A 24,235-nucleotide genomic window follows, 5' to 3' on the forward strand; every position below is an offset into this window, starting at 1 on the left:
AGATTTGTAAAGTAAAAATCGCTCTCTCTCTCTCTCTCTCTCTCTCTCTCTCTCAGTAGGTCTCTCTCTCTCTCAGTAGCTCTTGCTCTCTCGTTTGTCCCTCTCCGCGGCATGCTAGGCGAGAAAATAAGGAGGGGGTTTATATATGGAAACCCCTTTGACCTAGCTGCCCAGTTCTGCCCGAATGTCTACACGAGGCTAGTGATCGGGTGCCTCCTCGGGTGTAGCTTCGAGTTGTTCCTCTTGCGCTTGGATCCTCTTGATCGGGTACATGCTCGGGGTTTACCTCGTTCTTGCTCTTGATTTGGGCTCCAAAGCACCTATTTTAATCCAAAATGCACAAATGCAACAATGAAGCACTCTAAGTAGTCTAAATGCAAATTTCTAAGGTTAAGGACCTAAAACTGCTAAGGTTAGGGTATATATAATGCAAAACATGGATACAAAGGGTGTCTAAAAAAGTGTAAATTAGAGAGTTATAAGCCATAAACCTTCCTGATGCTTTTATCCATTGGATTGAGCTCTGCATTGGGTCAGCTTCTTTTTCTGTTCAGGTTAATGGGGAGTTAGCCAGTTATTTTCAAAGTACAAGAGGGATGCTTTCTATCTCCATACCTATTCGTCATTTGTATGAATGTACTTTCTCTTATGCTTGACAAAGCAGCTGCTGATCGTCGCATAGGCTACCATCCTCGTTTTAAAACACTGAGTCTAACCCACCTCTGTTTTGCGGATGACATTTTAATATTTTCTTATGGGAGTTATCGCTTTGTAGCAGAAACTTTAGCTGTCTTTGATCATTTTGCAGCAGCCTATCATCTCAAAATAAGTCTTGAGAAGTCTAAACTTTCATGGCTGGTTCATAGCCACAACATCAACTAGACATCTTTCAACACTTTCCGTTTGCAGTCGGCTCTCTTCCTATCCAGTATTTGGGGCTTCCTCTTCTTACCAGGTCCATGACAAGAGTTTACTATATGCCTCTTAAAGAGCGCATTTGCCATCGTATAATCTCTTGGACTGGTCGGTTCTTGTCCTTCGTGGGTCGCCTTCAGCTAATCAAATATGTGCTCTCTAGTCTTACCAACTTCTGACTCTCTGCTTTTCGCTTGCCGAAATAATGTCTGCAGAAGATTGACAGTGTATTCTCGGTTTTTTCTGGTCTGGTCCAAATCTTAACTCGAAAAAGGCTACGATTTCATAGTTTGATGTGTGTAATCCAAAGAATGAGGGAGGTTTGGGGCTTCGACACTTGCATGATACGAACACAGTCTGCATCCTCAAACTTATATGGCATCTTGTGTCTGCTGGGAACTCTCTGTGGGTCAGTTGGGTTCGTAAGAATCTGATCGGAACTGGGTCCTTATAATAGGTGTCATCTCGATTGAACCCGAAGTGGCGTTCATCATCCAAACTGATTCTTCATCTATCCAAACTGATTGTTCATCTATCTGAGCTCCCTACGTATGTGGTTTACATGCATATACAATACACTCGTATATGCAAAGTGTTTTATGTGTTTCATATTAATTAATGATGGATTCATCCTTAGATCATTGTATTAAAGATATCAAATATATATTTCATAATTGATTAAATTACTATAATTAGTGTTTATCACTCTTCTTTATATTCAACTAGAATTTATTCGCATTACATGAGTTTGAATTTAATTTAGTAAAAGATACAATATTTTATGAGTAATTGTATATTAGAAATGTTTAGCTACTTTAAAATAATCTGATCATTTTTGTATATCATATTAAATAAATTTATCATAAAATAATTATTTTTACAAGATAAATTTGTTATACCATAAAATTGCAAAGGTACTTAAGCTTTTCCCATAATTAATTGTCAAATGCAATGTGAGAGTATATGATTTTGTTAAAAATGATGATTAACGAGGTAGCCAACACAAATGAAGATAATGGTAAAAAGATGATTGGTGAATATGTATCTCTATGTCACACTATTTTCTGTTATATACATATATAATGACCAAATTCTATTACAATTAAAGACTAATATAATACAAAACTTTGAATTAATATTGTAAATTTTGAGAGATGTTACAAAACAAACTTAAATTGAAGAAACAAAAATTAATTTCCATTTAACATACAGTTAAATAGGAAAATTTTGATATGTTATGAGATATGAAGTCTACATGTAATTAACACATGACATAAATTACATAATTGCAGATCATTTACTAAAAATAGGATCTAATAATGCGAGAACTTTGGTGCATGAAATCTTGCATGTCTGAACTAGAAAAACAATATTTTGTTTTTTTTAATAATCCCGGTTTGCTTGCATCACTACAAGAAAACCTGCAATTTGGGACTCTCTTTTATGACTACTTGAAACAGAAATATTTGGTGGTATGAATTGATGAATGTATGCAATGGTGAGATATAAATGAATGGATGGTAAGGTGTTTCAATTCCCCTTATGCAGTTGCAGTATAAGAGGTGTCAATCCTATCTGAGTGTTTGTGAACAATCAAGATGTGAATATGAGACTAAGTCAAGCCAAATGTAAAGGATGTTTGTCACTAACAATCCTATGATGAAAATGCAAAGTGCAGAAAGTAAAACTACAAGAAGTAGATGCTAAATGTAAATGGAACAGAATGATTATAGCAGTTATGAAGCTAGAACAGAAATAGAAACTACTAAAATGCAAGTATTGAACTAATGCAAGCAAGTAATGAACAGAAAGCTAAATGAATGCAACAGAAATGCAGCTCAGATGAAACAGGACAAACACAAATCATTAACCAAAGTTCTGGGGATGAACTCGAGCAAGCACTCGATCGAGTGCAGGGTCGAGCTGGTTAAATCCGGGAAAACAGAGCAACACAAGAAAAACATAGCAATACCAAAACGAATCAAACAACAATCAAACAGCAGGATTTAGACTTAAAAATCAATAAACAAGGAAGGCCTTGAGGAGGGATTCATGGGCTGGACTAATGAATGAGGTTATCACACTTTGGCCAACAAATCTCAAGCAAACTTTGAGCTAATCTCTAGACATATAAATCTAAGACAAGTTTCATCCACTCTCATGGCAAGAAACAATCAAACCTATGCATCTCTAGACTTGTTCTCACAAAGTAAAGAATCTACACAAGCAGGCATTAAGCAATACATCTCATACCAAACAAGACCTCTAATCTCTTAGCAAGCCTAATGGTAAGCTCTAGATCTAGCCTTATCTATGCTCCTTAAACATTGGTGTGATGCTAAGATGCTTGAAATCAAACCCTAACCTCTCAGTTCAGGATTAGCATTAAGAACATCTAGCCTAGAAGAGATTCTACCACAATCAAGCTTGACCAAAGCAAACAAACCTCAAACACAGCCCAGCCTAACACATCCTCAAGATCCTAAGCACTACTCACAAGAACACATGATGAACATCAAAATCATAAACCCATAAAATACTGAAACTGGCATCAAATGAAAGATAAAACAAAGATCTACAATATTCAAGAAGAAATGAAACTCGAATTCTCAATATTAAGAAAGTTATGAAACCAACAATATTGAAGAACCTAAAGTTTTTCTCTCAAGGAAGTACAAGATCTAAAATAATAAAAGTGCAAAAGGAATAATTCCCAAAAGGGTAAAAACTAGGTTTCTGACTATTCTAAAAAGCTGGACTCTTTCGTGGCTGCAGGTACAAGGCTTTATATCGGAGGGGAGGTGGAAGCCCTAAAAATACTAAAAGACAAAATAGTCAACGGCTCGGTCAACTCAACCCTGTGCTCGGTCGAGTGATAGGTCGAGTTGGCTTCTCTGGTGCATCCTCCACTCGGTCGAGTCCCTCTCTGCACACGGTCAAGTGTCTGGTCGAGTGTGCGGTCGAGCTGGACTCCGGACCTTGTTGTTTCAGCCTTAACTCTCTTGCTTTCCCTTCATGATTGCTTTACTTCTCCTCAGCATTGCTTTCATGATCCTTAAGCTCCAAAATCACATGTTTATGCATGAAAATATGCAAATGCAATGCAACTATGCTCTAATACATGATTAGTCCTAAAGCTATGCAATAATGGTCAAAATGGATAGCAAAAGATGCAAAAGATGTGAATATATTAAGGGAAAACATGGTAAAATATATGAACATCAACACCCCCAAACTTAGTATTTGCTTGCCCTCAAGCAAATAATCAATACATAAGAAGGTAGGTGAGGTTTGAAAGTGGGATCTCAGCTCCTAAAGATTGCAAATAGACCATCTAGAATCAATGTCCAAGTTACTAATACTAGGATGCAAGTTGAATGAGCTGTACTTAAAGACTTTAGACATTCATTAATCAAGAACATGAATCAATTCTATGCAATGCTTAAACTCATTTGGCTTGGAGGTAAAGGCTTTGAGACAATGATGGTCTCTTTTTAGAGTGGGGCTTGTCAATATCAAGGTTCTCTCATGAAAATGGATTGAGCTTTAGAAGAATGCTAAAGGTAAGATGACTTAGACACATACAAGAGCAAAACCTTGTCTACCCAAAGGCACCCAAAGAATTCATCCTATCAATCTAAACTCAAATGATCCTAGTGCTACCCTTTAACTTCTTCTTTTCTCTTTCACCCTTTTCTCTTTTGGTTTTCAAGTCTTAGGAGATGTTTCTTATTTGATCTTTCTAGTGGGATGGGGGATTCTTACTTATTTACTATGGTTCTCTTTTCTTCTTATTCTTAAGACATATAAGCTTTTTGCTAGACTTTTCTTTTCTTTCTTTTCCTTTCTTTAGCTAGAACCATTTTCAACAATTTTTACTTCCCAACCTTTCACTAGACTTTTCTTAAACACAATCTCCTCTTAAAGACTCTACCCTTTTTCTTTCTCTTTTTCCTCTTTTCTTTTTCAAATCAACCAAGTCCCAAACCCAAAAGTCAAACAACCTAGTCCTATCTAGTTTGAAAAATGCAAACTAGAACTACACAAGGTCTTACTCTTGTCAGTTCAAACCTAACACATTCTACCAAGCTCAATCCCAAAATAGGCCTTACACACTCAAGAATAAACATGGCTTGAAAGAAGGGTTGGTTAAAGGGTAGGAAAACTGATTTCAATGGTTTAATCAGCTACTTGGATCAACAAGAGTGGTAAAAAGGAGAAAGATGATCCAAATATGTATATGGTATCCATGAGTTTAAAGCAATGCACACATTGATAATTATAAGTCAATATTAGGTTCTTATAAGTAGGAAATGGTTTCAAATCACAACATGCTTCAATTTAGACCAAATACAATGCAGGAATTCAAGGCTTGGTTCAATCTTATGCTTCTAACCACTCAACTAGCATCAAAGTACTATTAACTTGGGCATTGATCCTAGTCTAGTGAATTAAGCAACCTAACAAGGCAAAACTCATCATAGATCCCTAATGCAAATATTATACAATCCTACATGAAACATGCTAAACAAGATCCTAATATGCAATGCAAACTACATGAACACTCTTTTTTTATAAAGATTTTTTTCAAAAATTTTCAAATTTTTAGGGTTTTTCTATTACTTAGATGCTATGCAAGTACTAATATGAGGATGCTAAAAATTTGAAATAAGAACACAAAACACAATGTCAAATGCTATCTCAAACCCTCCCCCAAACTTAAATCACACAGTCCCCTGTGTGAAAGAAATTTGTAAGAGGATTCAAGACTAAAAACAAAACACAATTTCAAATGCAATGGTATTTACAAGGGAAGGTGATAGTGGTACCTCAAGGATTGGAGAAGAAGTTGTCCACATCCTCTTGCATACTGTCAAATGTGTAGTTGGGGTCTTGTTAATCACTTGGAGATGTAGATTGGGGCAGCTCGACGATGGCGATCAACCTCGACTCGGTCGAGTGCGTGCTCGAGTGGGGGGGTCGAGCTGGACCGCGTCTGCCAAAATCTTGTCCTTGCTGCTGGTAGAACTGCTGGTAGAGAGCTGGATCCATGAAGTATTGAGGTGGGATGGGAGGGTAACCTGGATAGCCTGGATAAACAGCTGGAGGTGGGAAGCCATATGGAACTCGGCCAAGTGCATTTGGGGTGCTCGGTCGAGTGGGTGCTCGAGTGACCCGGTCGAGTGCCTCGAAAATTGTTGCTCTCGAGTACTTGAACTCCTCTTCCTCTGATTTGGCTCATACATTGAAGCTCTAGCTGGTTCCACAGGATTTGCAACCCTTGAAAGTGCTCTAGTTGAGCTACTCCTCCTCAAAGGGCTTGAATGGCTTGGAGATGAGTTTCCACTCTTCAGCTCAGCAATCTCCTTCTTTAGTCCCTTTATTGACTTAGCCATGTTGGTCACCTTCTTCTTCAGCTTGTCAAACCTCTTCCCATGCCACTTGTTTCATTTTCGCAAAAGAGTCAACCTCTTGGTAGTCTCCCTCACTTCTCTACTATCCCTTGGGTTGGGCTCATAATCCTCAAAGTAAAATTGCCTCTCCCCATCAGCCACTTGTGCACTCCCAGCTTCCTCAACTCTAGGTTGAACTATCCCATCAAACAAGTGCTCCTCAGCTGGCCAAAAGTCAATGTTGACTCCTTCTTGAATGGTGGTGAGCTCTTGGTTAGGCAAGATAAATTGATTTTTCCCAAGTGTTGGAAGCTCAAAGTTGAAGATGTGATTCCCTTGATGCATCTCCTTGGCTAGGATGAGAGTAGAGGTGAGGTAGCTTGAGTTAATCCATCTTGGTGAGAGCCTTTCTCCTCTAAGTGGAACCTTGGCAGCTTGTAGAATTGGAGTAATGATGCCTCCAATGGTTAGTGCTCCTCTTGATCCTTTGTTCTCCAGCTTGCCTACCCAACTTCTCAAGTAAACCATGTGATCAATAAGCACCATTGCTAGGTCAGTCTCCACAGTGGACCCAAGAATGATGGTTCCATTTCTTGCTTCAAAGATGATTCCATTGAGAGCCATGTCAATCATCTTAAGCTCACCCTCATTGATATTCCCAGTTTCCTTCCTAGCAAAGAAGGTGTTGGCAAGAGCTTTGTGGAAGTACCTTAGGACTGGGCTCCTTATCCTTAAACTTTTGAAATTGGAGGATGAGTAGAGTTTGTTGTCCCCAATAGTTTCCCAAACAGCATAGAGTTCTTCTCTTGGAATCATCAAACTCCTATTGCTCCGAACCTCAAATCCAAACACATTTGCTATCTTCTTCATTGAAAGCTCATGCTTCTTCCCCCTTGATTATGAAGGAGATGTGACCACCTTCAACCTCAGCATCCTTCCTTGCATATGTGTGCAGCTTGACAGTGGCTAGAAACTCACAACTTTCTTCTTTGTAGCCCTCCATGCAAAGCCCCATGAACTTGGTTAGGTTGCTCTTCTCAAAGAGATACTCCACATCTCCATCAATGGCTAGCTTCTCCATAGTTTCCTTGTGTGGATATCTAGTCCTCAGGAACTCCATTCTCATGAAAGCATCATAAAGCTGCCTCTTTGACAACCCACAAGATTCTGCTTCTCCATCATCCTCCAACTCTTCTTCTTCACTTTCTTCCTCACTCTCATTTTCACTCTCCTCTTGTTCAACCTCAACTGCTGGCCTCTTCCCTTTGGCCTTGTGTCTCCTCATGAACTCATTGAGAGTTGGCTCCCTTTCTTCCACACTTTCAGTTCTCTCAGGATCTTCCTCAACTGACTCACTCCTTCGATACGGCATCTGGCTCGACCGGCCACTCGGACCGCCACTCGATCGAGTGCATAATCGAGTGGGTCGTCGAGTGGTTCTCCCAGATTATCTTCTTGATTCAAGGCCAGCATCACGACGTTCCATGGAGCTTGCAGCGGTTTGTTGAGACTTCCTGGTGATCTTTGAAGACATTTTCAAAAAGAACTGAAGGGAATATACTCAAAGCTCAAAGTTAATAGGTTAGTGACCCAAAAACTTGAAAGAACAAAGCTTGAGCAAAAGATGAACTTTGAGAGAGATTTTAAAACTTGAATTTAGTTGTTTTGAGAAAATGAGAGAGTGTGAGAGGTATAATCTCGTGCAAGCTCTATTTAAAGAAGCTAAGGGGACAAGGAGACAAGGGTGGAGCGTCCATACCATTCAAATTTGAATTGGGAATCTTTGACCTGCTTTTTGCTGCCACTCGACCCCACACTCGACCAGCACGTGCTCGAGCTCCCTTGACCAAAGTTTGAAAATTCAAAATTTTCTTCTTGTTCTTCCCTCCACTCGATCGTTCTAGAGAAATGAGGATCAAATGGGCTTTGCTTCTTTGCCAACTCGGTCGAGTACCTGTCGTGGGCTGGTCGAGTGGGCTTGCGTTTTGTCCTTCTCCAAGTCCAAATCTCTCCTTACCCATCTATACTTATATTAAAAGGTCTGTCCAACACAAATAAAAAAGAAAACACATCAAAACTACAAGGAAATTAAACCATATTTACAAAGGATACCTTAGGGACTTCCTCCCTAGTGAGCTTGTTTAGAGTCACTAAGCTTGACTTTGGTTTTCTTCTTAGACTTGGTTTAGATACCAAGGAGGTGATGAAATTCTCCCTGGAACCTCTTGATCACTGTGAAGTTGATCTTTGATCACCTCACCCTTAACACACAAACCATACTTCTTCTTGATTTTGAGCCTTGGTCTTGCTTTCATTAAAGACCTCTTGTTTAGCTTAACTTGGAGATCCTCAACCATACCAGTCAACTCTTGAACTGACCTCTTAAGCTTTTCTACAGAATCTTCTTGAAGAGAGAGCTCAGCCTTTAGAGTTGCCTTATCACTTAAGACCTCTTGACCACCCTTGTCCTTGATAGTAAAAGGCTGATCATCAATGGTAGGAAGGTTGGTTGGGTTATAGATGTTGAACTTCATAGCTATACCCTCAGCAATGTTCAAGGTCACAAGACCTTCCTTGACATCAATGACTGCTCCAACAGTGGCTAAGAATGGCCTCCGAAGAATGATTGGATCTTCAGGTTCCTTGTCCATCTCCAATACCATAAAATCTGTATGAACCCTTTCTCTCCCTATCTTCACTGGAGTGTTCTCCAACTTGCCAACCACATCTCTATTTGACCCATCAGCTAGGCATACATGGAGGTTGGTAGAATTGAAGTCAGTGTGCCCAAGCTTTTGTGCTATAGAATATGGCATCACACTGATTGATGCTCCCAAGTCACATAGGCACTGGTTGTAGTGGAGACAGCTAATTGTGCAAGGCAGATAGAATGGACCTGGATCCTTAAGCTTAATTGGGATGATCACTCCTCCAAGGTCCTCAAGATCCTTCTCATCTTGAGCTTGAGCCTTCTTCTTTGACAAATCAAGCAAAAAATCTCTATAGAGAGGATAAGGTTCATACTGTTCCAAGGTAGGTCCTCTCTCTTCTTCTTGATAAGCAATGATGATCTCTTGAATGGCCATCACCTCTTCTTGTTTCTCAACCACAACTTCTTCCTTCAAAACTTTCTCATCCTCTTGTTGCTTAGCCAACATTTCCTTTTTCTCAATTATTTTCCTCAATTCCTTAATCATATGTGCTTTGAAACGTCCTGGGAATGGTAGAGGTGGCTTGTAAGCAGGAGGAATGTACTTATCAGGTTTAACATCTCCTGACCTTTCAGCTCGATCGACCACTCGATCAGGCACTCGGTTGAGTGCCGGCTCGAGTACCTGGTCGAGTGCAATGGCGGGTTCGGACTTCTTTGCACAAACTTCACTCAAAGCTTCAATAACTGACCAATCCTCCCCATCTTGAACATCACTGTCCCCAGTGACTTCCTCATCAGACATATGGATGGCTTTGGCAGTGAACTCCCTTGTATTTTGAACAGATTTTCCAGGGAGTTGGTTGGGTTTAGGAGCAGAAGTAGAGGCAATATTGCTCTCCATAAACTTCACTCTAGAGTTGAGACCTTCAAACTTCATGTTAAGATCATTGTACTGGGATGTGAGCCTTTGATTCAACTCAGCAAACTGTTTGGCTTCCTCAATCTTGCCGTGTGTTTGCCCAATCAACAACTGTTGCATCATAGCTCTTAAGTCTTGTTCTTGGCCTTGGTTAGTCTGAAACCCTGGTAGGGGACACAACTGAGGTTGGAACACTTGATGTTGTTGTTTGGGGACATAGTTTTGTTGCTGTTGAGGCTGTTGAGGTGGATACACTTGGTCTTGTGGATTAGCTACATTGGTGCTTCTATAGGAGAGGTTGTTGTTCTTGAACCCTCCTTGGTTGTAGCCTTTGAATCCACCCTGGTTTTGCATATAACAGAGCTCAGCAAATTCAGTCTCCCCCTCTTGAACTGGAACCTCTTCTTCACCAATGAAGTGAATAGACTTTTGTTGGCTAAGAAGGATCTTTTCAAGCTTCTCATTGACCATCTTCAAATCCTTCTTGTACTTTTCCTCTTGATCAGTTGATGATGACCTTATGGTTCTGTCATAGTCTTCATTATAATTCCCATCAGACTGAGCAAGATTCTCAACTAGTTCCCATCCTTCTTCCACATTCTTGTTGAGGAAGTTGCCATTAGAAGCTGTGTCAAGAAGCATCCTGATCTTGGGAAGCACTCCTCTATACAATGTGCTAAGTAAGGACTCATTGCTGAAGCCATGATGAGGACACTGAGTCTGATATCCTTTGAACCTCTCCCAAGCTTCACAAAAGCTCTCATTGTTCCTTTGACCAAACCCAGAAATTTCATTCCTCAATCTAGCAGTCCTTGCATTTGAGAAGAATTTGGCCAAGAAAGCCTTCTTGCAAGCATTCCATGTGGTTATTGCTCCAGTAGGAAGAGTCTTCTCCCAAAGGTGAGCCTTGTCTCCAAGTGAGAATGGGAAGAGCCTCAACTTGAATCCATCTTCACTCACTCCATTAATCTTTGTAAGACCACAGATTTTATCAAACTCATCAAGGTGGTCTAGGGGATCCTCCATTGGCAACCCATGGAATTTGTTGGCTTGAATCATGGAGATCAATCCACTCTTGATCTCAAAATTGTTGTTTGCTACTGTGGGAGGCACAATACCAGCTCTCTAGTTGTGTGTGTTGGGTGCATCTCCAGCACCAATGTTCCTTGGTCTTGGAACTGGATCTTGTTGCTCCATTATGATTGGAACTGCTTGCTGTTGTTGAACTACTCTCCTTCTCTGATTTCCCAAACCCTTTTGCAGCCTGTGGATGTTGTCAAGAGGCCTTTGAAGATTGTTTTTCCCCTTGGACCTTGTGTGCATCAACAAACACGAGTACTAACTCGAACAGGTACACGGTCGAGCGCAGGCTCGAATGGGTGGTAGAGTCGACTAGGAAGTGGTGTCTAAATAGATACGGCTTCTGACTCGATCAGGTGCTTGATCACTGCTCGGTCGAGTGGTGGTCGAGTGGATGGTCGAGTGGGTACCTGAAACTCAAGACAACCCAGCAACAGAAGATTCGAGTGCAGCAACTTCACAAGTGTATAAACGAACTTAATCTTAGACTAATATGGATCCTAAATGTCACAAAAACACACTCAAATGGGCAACGGCGCCAAATTGAAACAGAAATATTTGGTGGTATGGATTGATGAATATATGCAATGGTGAGATATGAATGAATGGATGGTAAGGTGTTTCAATTCCCCTTATGCAGTTGCAGTATAAGGCGTCAATCCTATTTGAGTGTTTGTGAACAATCAAGATGTGAATATGAGACTAAGTCAAGCCAAATGTAAAGGATGTTTGTCACTAACAATCCTATAATGAAAATGCAAAGTGCAGAAAGTAAAACTACAAGAACTAGATGCTAAAGTAAATGGAACAGAATGATTATAGCAGTTATGAAGCTAGAACAGAAATAGAAACTACTAAAATGCAAGTATTGAACTAATGCAAGCAAGTAATGAACAGAAAGCTAAATCAATGCAACAGAAATGCAGCTCAGATGAAACAGGACAAACACAAATCATAAACCAAAGTTCTGGGGATGAACTCGAGCAAGCACTCGATCGAGTGTAGATCGAGTGCAAGGTCGAGCTGGTTAAATTCGGGAAAACAGAGCAACACAAGAAAAACAGAGCAATACCAAAACGAATCAAATAACAATCAAACAGCAGGATTTAGACTTATAAATCAATAAACAAGGAAGGCCTTGAGGAGGGATTCATGGGCTGGACTAATGAATGAGGTTATCACACTTTGGCCAACAAATCTCAAGCAAACTTTGAGCTAATCTCTAGACATATAAATCTAAGACAAGTTTCATCCACTCTCATGGCAAGAAACAATCAAACCTATGCATCTCTAGACTTGTTCTCACAAAGTAAAGAACCTACACAAGCAGGCATTAAGCAATACATCTCATACCAAACAAGACCTCTAATCTCTTAGCAAGCCTAATGGTAAGCTCTAGATCTAGCCTTATCTATGCTCCTTAAACATTGGTGTGATGCTAAGATGCTTGAAATCAAACCCTAACCTCTCAGTTCAGGATTAGCATTAAGAACATCTAGCCTAGAAGAGATTCTACCACAATCAAGCTTGACCAAAGCAAACAAACCTCAAACACAACCCAGCCTAACCCATCCTCAAGATCCTAAGCACTACTCACAAGAACACATGATGAACATCAAAATCATAAACCCAGAAAATACTGAAACTTGCATCAAATGAAAGATAAAACAAAGATCTACAATATTCAAGAAGAAATGAAACTCGAATTCTCAATATTAAGAAAGTTATGAAACCAACAATATTGAAGAATCTAGAGTTTTTCTCTCAAGGAAGTACAAGATCTAAAATAATAAAAGTGCAAAAGGAATAATTCCCAAAAGGGTAAAAACTAGGTTTCTGACTATTCTAAAAAGCTGGACTCTTTGGTGGCTGCAGGTACAAGGCTTTATATAGGAGGGGAGGTGGAAGCCCTAAAAATACTAAAAGACAAAATAGTCAACGGCTCGGTCAACTCGACCCTGTGCTCGGTCGAGTGATAGGTCGAGTTGGCTTCTCTGGTGCATCCTCTACTCGGTCGAGTCCCTCTCTGCACACGGTCGAGTGTCTGGTCGAGTGTGCGGTCGAGCTGGATTCCGGACCTTGTTGTTTCAGCCTTAACTCTCTTGCTTTCCCTTCATGATTGCTTCACTTCTCCTCAGCATTGCTTCCATGCTCCTTAAGCTCCAAAATCACCTGTTTATGCATGAAAATATGCAAATGCAATGCAACTATGCTCTAATGCATGATTAGTCCTAAAGCTATGCAATAATGGTCAAAATGGATAGCAAAAGATGTGAATATATTAAGGGAAAACATGGTAAAATATATGAACATCACTACTTATTCGGTCGCAAAATAGAGCGACCCTTCTGAGACTAATTTGCAACGACTCAACGACTACAAAGTAATTGGAGAGAAAAACGTCGCTTATTAACGACAAAACATAAATGTCTCAAAAGAGTCGTAAGTAAGTGACAACATTAGGAATAGTTTGCGTCAAATATATATTTGTCGCATAACGGTCACAATTTACGACTACTCTGTGACTCGTTATATAGTCGGTAAAACAAGTTGAAAAAATGTCGCATATTGAGGACTTATTTGCATCTTCATTTTTTACCCCTATTAAGTAACAGAGACGTTACAATTTGCGATAATATTGTGACGGATATATGAAGATTTTGCGACTAACACCTGATTTAGCTCCGTTAAGACTGTTTACCCACTCCGAATATTTTTTATTTTGAAATTTCACATTTAAGATTCATTTACATGTTTAGGTTGATATTTATGCTTTGTTTTGTCGACCTTATCAATAATAACTTTCTCAAAGTACTAAATTTCAATGACTATAAACTAGCATCCATAAGTTCTAAATCTATCTTAAGTGTTACATGTTCTTTTATGAGAATGTGTTGCAATGAAGAAAAATTTCAAAACTAAGTGATGAAACAATGTTTTACTAAATCTTACTATTACATGTACTTTATACTACTACTATGAGTTCTCCCTAGTGATTTATATAAACATTTTTGTTCATAATGTGTAGAATTCAAGATTTTATTTTGTGATGTATATTAGTTAGTATCAAAATGGTCATAAAGTGGGATTGATTTGCCACTATGTTAGGACTACGCCAATTTTTCACTCTTCTGCTACCAATTAGAGATATATTCGCGACGAGATTGCGACCAACACTTGAATCTTTTTTTATTTTGTGATGTATATTAGGTAGTCTCAAAAACGTCACAATATGCGACTGATTTGCCACTCTCTTAGGACTGTTTTTAGTGAATTTAATGTGCGGCCAATTTGCGACCATATAGAGACTCTCCTTTGTTAATAACTAGGTAAACGAAAACAACTTCTCTTCGTTTATAATTAGGCAAACTCGATCTAGGGTTCATAACACTCAACTCTCTCCATTCTCAAAGTGCGTTTTCTCTCCCAGTCTTTTCTCATTTGATTCATCTTGTTTTTAGATCGATCTAATGGTTCTTAAGGGTAATAAATCTAGAGGTCGTGGAGGCAGGACTGCGTCAGGTGTAAGAACATTCAATGGTCAAAACGCCACCAGAGGTGTCAGTGCTCACAGAACTTCTTCTCACTCGTCCAACCCATCGGCGACACATTCTGCGACCCATTCGCATCAAAGTCGTCATTCGCAGTTTCCTCTAAGGACACAGTCTGGGAACCATTCACATCAAAGCCTCCTTCACAGTTAACGTCGAGGAGACAGCCATGGTCTCCTACTCCTCCACCACCGCCTCCTGCTCCAGAAGCTGTACCGCAACATGTTCTGAATCCCCAGTTTGGTTTAGAGCAACCAAACCCTAATTTTGAAGAGGAAGGTGGTGACGACGGAGGAAAACCAAATCTTAATCCACCCCTTCAACAAAATCCTAATCCAAATGTTGACCACAATGATTTGTTGGATTGTTTGCTTGCTCTTCCAGGCCGTGAACATCTACCACTTCTGTCTGAGCACCCTATCCCAGGAATCGAGACTTTATGGTATATATTCTCCTTATTCATATAAACTGTCTCCTACCACGTAGTTTGGCCTTGTTTGGTTTAGGAGTTTTATTGTAGTTTGGCCTTGTTTGGTTTAGGAGTTTTTTTGTAGTTTGGCCTTGTTTGGTTTAGGAGTATTTTGTAGTTTGGCCTTCTTTGGTTTAGGATTTTTTTGTAGTCTGGCCTTGTTGTTGTTCTTGTGATTCTGTGATTTTAGGATAAGAGTATCCATAGGACTTATTGTTGCAATATCTTGATACCTAAATAAATTAACACCTACTTTATATGGACTAATACTCAGTTTTTGTACAGGTTTAACAGATACAAAGGGAGGCTGTCTCGAGCAATTGCTGGAATCTTTAGTAGGAAGTTTGATGGGCCTTACTACAGTTGGAAAGTGACTCTTATACCCATTCAGGAAAAATACTACAGGACGTTTGCGGTAATGTAGATTATAGCTTTCACAACATGTTATTGTTTACTCTATGTATGACTTAGAATCGTTGCTAACTTAACTGTTTGTGTGATGTAGCAGAAGTATAATTGGGATTTCGGGATTACTGATCTCGTTAAAGAAGGTTTCTTGAAGATAGCCAAGAAACGGATGAAAGGCATTGTCAGTCAAGCAAAGAGGAGTGGTGTACAACCACCATAGATTTGTGATACATTATGGGCTGAGATGTGGGAACATTAGGACACCCCTGATGCTATTGAGAAGAGTGAGAATGCTTCACAGTGCAGAAACTCTACTCATGGACGTCTTGGAGTGCACAAACACTTAGCCAGTCAGAAATCATTTGTGCAAGTTCATCAAGAAATGGCAAGACTTTGGTTTCCATCCAATCACTTAAATACTGATTTTCTAATACTTCTTATGTGAATTTAATCTGTTTGACTATCATTGTAGGAGGAAGAGTTGGGAAGTCATGTATCATTTAGCGAAGTGTTTATGAAAACACATACTCGGACTGATGGATCTTTTGTGGATCAAAAAGCAAAACAGGTTGCTGAGACGTATGAGAAGACCATAGAAGAGAGACTGTCTGAAATGAATGAGGATGGTCTACATACTTCAGATAATTCCCCTGAACATCCAAGTCATCGAACTCTTAGCCTAGGTGAAAAGAATGAGATCTTCATTCAGGTAATTTGTTTCTCTCTATATATTGCTTAATGATTTTGATTGTCTTCGTCTGCTAAGCATGGATACGTTTATGAGCTTTGATTATTCTCTCTTAACTTTTTGTCACATTTATTCTTTGATCAATTGTTTTTGCATTTCGTTTTCTGTTTTCATTTTGTCTATGATCTTGTTTACTGAATGTTTATATTTTGTTTTAGTGTACTCAAACAGATAATAGAGGCAACCCTTTTGGCCTTGGATCTCTTGTCGAGACACTTAACAAAAGAAAAAAGAAAGAGAGTTATGCGAGCCCTACATCAACTAATTTGGATCTTCAAGATCAACTTCGGCGCAAGATAGCTGAACACAAGGCTGAAAATGCACGACCTCATGAGGAGCATCGACAGTCTCAATCTAGCTTCCAGAAGCTCCTCTCCTTCATGAAAGAAAAAGTCCTAAGTTGGTCGAGTTTTATGGCTTATGCTCCTACTGACCATGAACCACACCTGCCATCCCTACATCCACCACACAAGCCACGAGAGTAGGCACCACACCAGCGACTGGATTAGTCACCACACCAGCCAACACCTCAGCTGCCAGTTCTCCTTTGTCTAACACTTCTTCCACCGTGTGAACTTGATTTGTATTTCCTCTCTTTTAGCATGATGATCTTTTGTGTTCTAAACTCTTTTAGGATGATGATTTGGTATGACTAGGATGATCTTTTGGTATGATTAGGATGATATTATGGTATGATAAGGATTATATTTTGGTATGATTAGTATTTTTAATCAACACTTTCTTTTTCATTAATAACGTTTTAAATTGGAAATTAACCAATATCAAACATGTGACCAGTTTGTGACCAAACTAAATAACAAATAAAAACTCCAAATTCAGACTCTTGTAATTAGTCTCAAAACTGTCCCACTATAGAACGACAAATATGGTCACAAAATAGTCCTTAAGTAAACTTCGTTGCATTTTAGTCGGAAATGTGCAACTCCCACTACTAGTCACTTAATAGTCGCTTATATATGACTATACTTTCTAGTCGGAACTGAGTCACAAATAAGAGACTATGTTGCGACCGTTTTTTTACGACAGTGTTAAGTCCAGTTATCATACGGCATGAAGAGTAGCACCACAGACTTTTCAGGTTCTTAGTTGTGGTCCAGAGATTACTACTCTCTTGGCCAGTGTTTGGCAGGTTAAATGCCCACCTAAAATACATCATTTTTGTGGCAAATTTTGTCTGAGTGTATTTCCTTTTTGTCGAATTTGCGACAAAGGGGTATCGCGTGTGATTTGGGTTGCGCACGGTGTGGAGCCGATGACAAAACGATAAATCATGCTGTTTCTGTTTGTCCACCGGCTCGACAAGTGTGGGCTTTATCCAATGTTCCGGTGGGGCAACTTTCTTTTCCAACTGACTCTTTGTATGCAAATATGGACCATTTTTTGGGCGACAAAAATCCAGGTTCTCAAGCGTGAATTTTTCCCTGGGTTTTGTGGTACATCTGGAAAGCATGAAATGCATGGGTTTTCAAAAATAAGGATGAGCAACCCGAGGAGATAATTTGGATAGCAGCGGGTGAGACGTTATCTTGGCAACAAGCATAGGAAGCGAGTCAGGGTGAGGATCTCCCCCTTGGACTCGTCGACTCTAACCCTCGGCTGAGGGTGGTGGCCGTTCCAGTGACACGTTTGCAGGTGCAGGATGGTTTTGTACGTCGTCTCAGGATTTTTCAACTATGGGAGCTACCAATTTCCAGCTAACTCTCTCCCCCTTACATGCTGAAGTAGAAGCATTCATCTGGGCTATTCATTGCATGATATGACATGACTACCAGGATGTGGCTTTCTATAGATATTGTTCAGACTTGGTGAAGATGGTGTCTTCTGCTCAGGACTGGCTTTCTCAATGTACCTCGACAATATCAAGATTGACAGGGAGGAGTTTACCACTTTCTTTTTATCTTTTATTTCTAGAAATTTCAATGTACATATGGATGGTTTTGCGCGTACAACTCCATATCATGTTTTGTATGTAAACAATTTCCCACCTAATTGGCTCATATGAGCTAATATTTTGTTTTCAAAAAAGAAAGAAATAAATGGTCGCTAAGTAGTCGCAAACCCCTTATTTGTGACTACTTAGCGACTATTATAGGAGTCGCAAATGACGTGTTTTCTTGTAGTGCATAAAGACCAAAACAGTCAGTACCGCAACAACACTTTCCTCTGTTGTGTTTACATGTTCAGTTTACTATCTCCTACCTTAGGGAAGCTTTAATAGGCTAGCTTTGCATGTGAATACTGTTAAGGTATAGAGAACTGAAACACATATGTTTATGGTATGGATGATGAATGTGAGTGATGGTGAGATATGAAATAAATGGATGGCAGGGTGTTTCAATTCCCCTTATGCAGTTGTAGTATAAGAGGTGTCAATCCAATCTGAGAGTTTGTGAACAATCAAGATGTGCACATATGTCTAAGTCAAGCCAAATGTAAAGGATGTTTGTCACTAACAATCCTATTGATGAAATGTAAAGAGCAGAAAGTAAAACTACTAGAACTAGATGCTAAATGTAAATGGAACAGAATGATTATGACTAATATGAAGCTAGAACAGAAATAGAAACTATGCTAATGAACTAATGCAAGACAAGTAATGAACAGGACACTAAGTGGATGCAACAGAAATGCAACTAGAATGAAACAAGAGATAAGACAGGACAACTACAAATCATAAACAAGAGTTCTGGGGATGAACTCGAGCAAGCACTCGATCGAGTGTAGATCAAGTGCAGGGTCGAGCTGGACAAATCCGTGAAACAGAGCAAGCAATGCAAGAAAAATAGAGCAACACAAGAACGAATCAAACAACGATCAAACAGCAGGATTAAGACTTAGAAATCAATAAACAAGGAAGGCCTTGAGGAGGGATTCATGGGCTGGACTAATGAATGAGGTCATCTAACTTGGTCAACAAATCTCAAGCAAACTTTGAGCTAATCTCTAGACATATAAATCTAAGACAAGTTTAATCCACTCTCATGGCAAGAAACAATCAAACCTATGCATCTCTAGACTTGTTCTCACAAAGTAAAGAATCTACACAAGCAGGCATTAAGGAATATGTCTTATACCAAACAAGACCTCTAATCTCTTAGCAAGCCTAATGGTCACTACAAGAAAACAGGCAATTTACGACTACGATTGGTGACTAAACCTGTAGTCGCCAAATTTAGGGACTATATAACAACTGTTTAACTACTACGTTACAACTGCTAACATTTAGTCGTAAGTTAGTCGTTTTTTGCCGACTGAAATGTGTAGTTGGTTCAGTAGTCGTTAATTAGCGACAACTTTACGACTGAAAGACAAGAAAGTAATTTTGTCAGCAAACAGTAGCTAATTTAGCGACTACATGGTGACAACTGCGGCGAGTTGTTAATTTGGCTACTAAAATACGACTACTTTTGTTAGTCGGCCATTTGGCGACTGTTAAGCGACTATTGAGGTGAGTCGCAAACATGTCGGCCAAAAAGAAACACGTTTTATTCGTTTGTGGGGGTTGGTAAGCTTTGTCTTGTTGCGGCTGTTAGTTTTAGTCGTGTTACAGTCGGTAAACAGTCGCCAAAATTCTCTATATATACCACACCTTCATTTCTTATTTCTTTCACACCACAAGCAAGAGCATTAATAAGAAACAAATTGAGAGTGAGAAAAAAAAATTCGAGAGTGAGAAAAAAAAATTCGAGAGAGAAAAAAAACGAGAGTGAGAAAAAAAAATCAAAAGAGAAAAAAAAAAACGAGAGTGAGAGATCTTTAATAATGGCGGGAAGTTCTAATTATAGTCATTTTCGGGAGTGGATGTATAAGAGGCTTGATGAAGTGACGGGAAATTTCACGGAAGAGTTCAGCACCGGGGTAGAGGAGTTCATGGCTTTTGCAAATAGTCAGCGTTTAGCACAAAATAATGGTGGTAAGTTTCATTGCCCTTGTGATAAGTGCAAAAACGGTAGGCGTCTTCCGGGGGGTACAATTTGGAATCATATTTTTTGTTATGGGTTTATGCCAGATTATTATGTTTGGTATAAACATGGGGAAGAAATTAATATGGGCATAGGAACGAGTTATGTAGATCCGACGTTTGTAAGTGGGAATGAAGAAGTGGGTAATGTGGTAGGAGATAGATATGTGGATATGGTGAATGATGCATTTCGTTATAACATAAGTTTAGATGATAATTATCATCAAGATAATTATCATCAAGATGGTAGTTATCAGAATGTCGAGGAACCGGTACTTAACCATTCCAAGAAGTTCTACGACTTGTTAGAAGGTGCAAAAAATCCATTATATGATGGTTGTCATAAAGGTCACTCACAATTATCCCTAGCTGCTAGAGTCATGCAAAATAAGGCAGATTATAATATGAGTGAAAAGTTAGTGGATTCGGTTTGTGAAATATTGACTGATTATTTACCAGAAGGAAACCAAGCTACTGGTTCACATTATGAGACCGAAAAATTGATGCGCAATTTAGGCCTCCCATATCATACCATTGATGTTTGTATTAACAATTGTATGATATATTGGAAAGATGACGAGAAGGAAGATAAATGTCTGTTTTGTGGTGCACAAAGATGGAAGCCTCGGGAGGGCCGACGTAGAACAAAAGTACCATATAGTCGTATGTGGTATCTGTCTATTGCTGATAGATTGAAGAGAATGTATCAAAGCCACAAGACTGCAGCAGCAATGAGATGGCATGCCGAGCACCAAACAAAGGAGGGAGAAATGAATCATCCTTCTGATGCAGCGGAGTGGAGGTATTTTCAAGAACAAAATCCTCATTTTGCAGAAGAACCCCGTAACGTGTATCTTGGATTATGTACCGATGGGTTCAATCCATTTGGGATGTCTCGAAAACATTCTTTATGGCCTGTGATCTTGACGCCATATAATCTACCCCCTGGTATGTGCATGAATACCGAGTATTTGTTTCTTACAATTCTGAATTCTGGGCCAAATCATCCGCGAGCTAGTCTTGATATATTTCTCCAACCGCTTATTGAGGAGTTAAAAGAGTTGTGGTCTACTGGAGTTGATGCGTACGATGTGTCCTTGAGTCAAAATTTTAATCTAAAAGTAGCGCTGATGTGGACGATCAGCGATTTCCCGGCATATGGCATGTTATCTGGATGGACAACACATGGTAAATTGTCTTGTCCAGTTTGCATGGACGATACAAAGTCTTTTTATCTACCTAATGGAAGGAAGACATGTTGGTTTGATTGTCACCGGAGATTTCTTCCTCATGGTCATCCTCTTAGGCGGAATAAAAAAGACTTCTTAAAAGGTAAAGACGCTATGAGAGAGTATCCACCTGATTCTTTGACCGGTGAGCAAATTTACTCTGAGCGATTGAGTGGTGTGAATCCACCAAAAACGAAGGACGTCGGTGGAAATGGTCATGAAAAGAAGATGCCGGGATATGGGAAGCAACACAACTGGCACAGAGAAAGCATATTGTGGCAGCTGCCATACTGGAGGGACCTCAATCTACGACATAATATTGATGTGATGCATACAGAGAAGAATTTTTTGGACAACATCATGTATACTCTTATGCGTGTGAAGGGTAAATCAAAAGATACCATCATGTCAAGATTGGATTTAGTGAAGTTCTGTTCTCGGCCACACTTACATCTTGATAGTAGGGGTAAAGCACCTTTTCCGGCATATACATTGACAGACGAAGCAAGAACAAGCTTATTGGAATGTGTGAAACACTCAGTTAAATTCCCAGATGGTTATTCGTCAGACTTAGCTAGTTGTGTTGATATGGAAAATGGAAAGTTTTCAGGCATGAAGAACCATGATTGCCATGTTTTTATGGAACGGTTACTTCCATTTATCTTTGCAGAACTGCTACACAGGAATGTCCACCTTGCATTATCAGGTACTCGTTAATTAATAAATCAAAATTCTATTTATTTATGAAGTACTTATATAATTCTTAATGTGATATTGAAGTTTGAATATCATCTTGTAGGGGTTGGAGCATTTTTCCGGGACTTATGTTCTATGACTTTGCATACAAGTCGCCTTCAAATTCTAAAACAGAATATAGTTTTCATCCTATGCAACTTGGAAAAGATCTTTCCACCATCCTTTTTTGATGTGATGGAGCACCTGCCTATACATCTCCCTTACGAAGCTGAATTAGGAGGTCCTGTCCAATATAGGTGGATGTATCCTTTTGAAAGATTTTTAAAAAAAATTGAAAGGAAAAGCAAAGAACAAAAGGTATACAGCAGGATCAATTGTTGAATCATATATCAATGACGAGATTGCATACTTCTCAGAGCACTACTTTGCCGAGAACATACAAACAAAATCAAGGTAAATGCTATCAAGATTTGAATTTATTGTGTGAATATATATTTAATTTTCAATCATTTGGTCAGGTTAACAAGATTTGATGAAGGTGAAAACCCTGTATATCATGTGCCTGGAGTGCCTTCTATATTTACTCACGTTGGCCGTCCAAGTGGGGAAATGCATGAAACATGGCTCTCAAGCCGAGACTATCAATGCGCACACGCATATGTTTTAAGAAATTGTGACTATTTCAAGCCAATTGAGAGGTATATAATTAAGTAGGGATCGCTCAAATTATATATAATCTGCTATGATTTCTCATATATTTGTGTCTGTCTTGTATATATAGTATGTTCGAGGATTTTCTTTCAGCAAAATATCCTGGACTTCCCGATAAGGAACTCTCCGCCAAAAGAGCAGACGAATATCATTATGGGTTAAAGAATATGTGTGTGACAACAATACGTACTCTATATATAAATACTTATTAAAATTATTGAAAATAACTAATACATATATATATATATGCAGGTTACTTACTGGAACGCCACAAATCCATTTCCTACTTGGGTTCAAGAGATAGTGCATGGACCTTTGAACAAGGTCAAAACTGGCCAATGTATTTTACAAGAGGCTATTTGTTTCATACAGAGAATCACGGCGCTGGACGAAACACATGTAACTATGGGGTATGTGCTAAGGGTGAAAATTACACGGATGAATCTGATGCAGCGGATTTCTACGGAACAATAACTGATATCATAGAGCTTCAATATGAGGGGATGGTTAATTTGAGAATCACACTTTTTAAGTGCAAGTGGTATGACCCTGTTATCGGTAGAGGCACTCGGATCAGCAATGGTGGTGTCATAGACGTACTTTCAACAAGAAAGTACAATAAATACGAACCATTTATTCTAGGTAAGTATATATATATATGTGTATTTATTTATCTCTAAATAAAACATTTTTGTTGATATGCAAATGTAACTTTCATAATTTGCAAATGCAGCCTCTCAAGCAGAACAAGTGTGTTATATTCCGTATCCATACATAAAAAACCGAAGCAAATATGGTTCAATGTTCTAAAGGTGAATCCAAGGGGAAACATTTCTGGAGAATATGTCAACAGTTCAGAGACGACTCTTTTGCAAACCGAAAATGATGATGCTGTATTGATGACTACAATTGAAGATATTGTACTTGACAATTTGGAAGAGTCAGATCACCCAATAAATCTAGATTATGGCGTTGACGATGTGGAACCTGAAGATGAATTCTTGTGTAATTTATCATCTTCGGATGATGAAGAACCAGATGATGAAGAATCCTCCTAATTATGTTTATGTCAAATTTGAGCAATAAATAATATGTAATATAATCTGAATTGTGTTCTAAATAATATGTAATATATCCTGAATTGTGTTCTAAATAATATGTCAAAAATATATATAAAATGTTATGTTTAAAAATATATAAATTAAATATATAAAATGTTATGTTTAAAAATATATAAATTAAAAGGATTAAATTAAGCCACTGATTAGTGACAATTAAGTGACTAAGTTCAAAATACTTGGGTTTAATAACCCCAATCCGTTAATGGACCAGATTATACACTCCTTAAACAAGCCCAGCCTTTTTAAAAAAATTTGTCTGCTTATATACGACTACTTAAGAACTGTTAAGCGACTATATTGAAACTGTTTGGGTTAATTAAACACGAAATCCATTAACTTGGTCCATTAACGGCCCATCAC

The 24,235-nt window shown here is 38.9% G+C and overlaps 2 protein-coding genes and 1 non-coding gene across 3 annotated transcripts; all 3 read left to right on the top strand.

Annotated features, from left to right (window-relative positions):
* Positions 1 to 10,577: 10,577 nt before the first annotated feature.
* Positions 10,578 to 10,684, top strand: LOC147927346 (small nucleolar RNA R71). Its single transcript, XR_015583122.1, has one exon. It is a non-coding gene; the product is annotated as a small nucleolar RNA R71 (small nucleolar RNA).
* A 5,314-nt stretch (positions 10,685 to 15,998) lies between these two features.
* LOC147927347 (uncharacterized) lies at positions 15,999 to 16,621 on the top strand. Its single transcript, XM_087487415.1, has 2 exons — positions 15,999 to 16,097; positions 16,295 to 16,621. Exons 1-2 carry the CDS (start codon positions 16,002 to 16,004, stop codon positions 16,619 to 16,621), a joined length of 423 nt encoding a protein of 140 aa, XP_087343541.1. The 5' UTR covers positions 15,999 to 16,001.
* A 3,285-nt stretch (positions 16,622 to 19,906) lies between these two features.
* Positions 19,907 to 23,812, top strand: LOC147927348 (uncharacterized). The gene is made up of 6 exons (XM_087487416.1): positions 19,907 to 22,053; positions 22,147 to 22,323; positions 22,382 to 22,496; positions 22,562 to 22,644; positions 23,007 to 23,367; positions 23,488 to 23,812. Exons 1-6 carry the CDS (start codon positions 19,920 to 19,922, stop codon positions 23,810 to 23,812), a joined length of 3,195 nt encoding a protein of 1,064 aa, XP_087343542.1. The 5' UTR covers positions 19,907 to 19,919.
* Positions 23,813 to 24,235: the final 423 nt, after the last annotated feature.

This window comes from Camelina sativa, chromosome 15 (assembly GCF_030686135.1).
Source record: "Camelina sativa cultivar CO46 ecotype springtype chromosome 15, ASM3068613v1".
In the NCBI taxonomy this organism is placed as follows: Eukaryota; Viridiplantae; Streptophyta; class Magnoliopsida; order Brassicales; family Brassicaceae; genus Camelina; species Camelina sativa.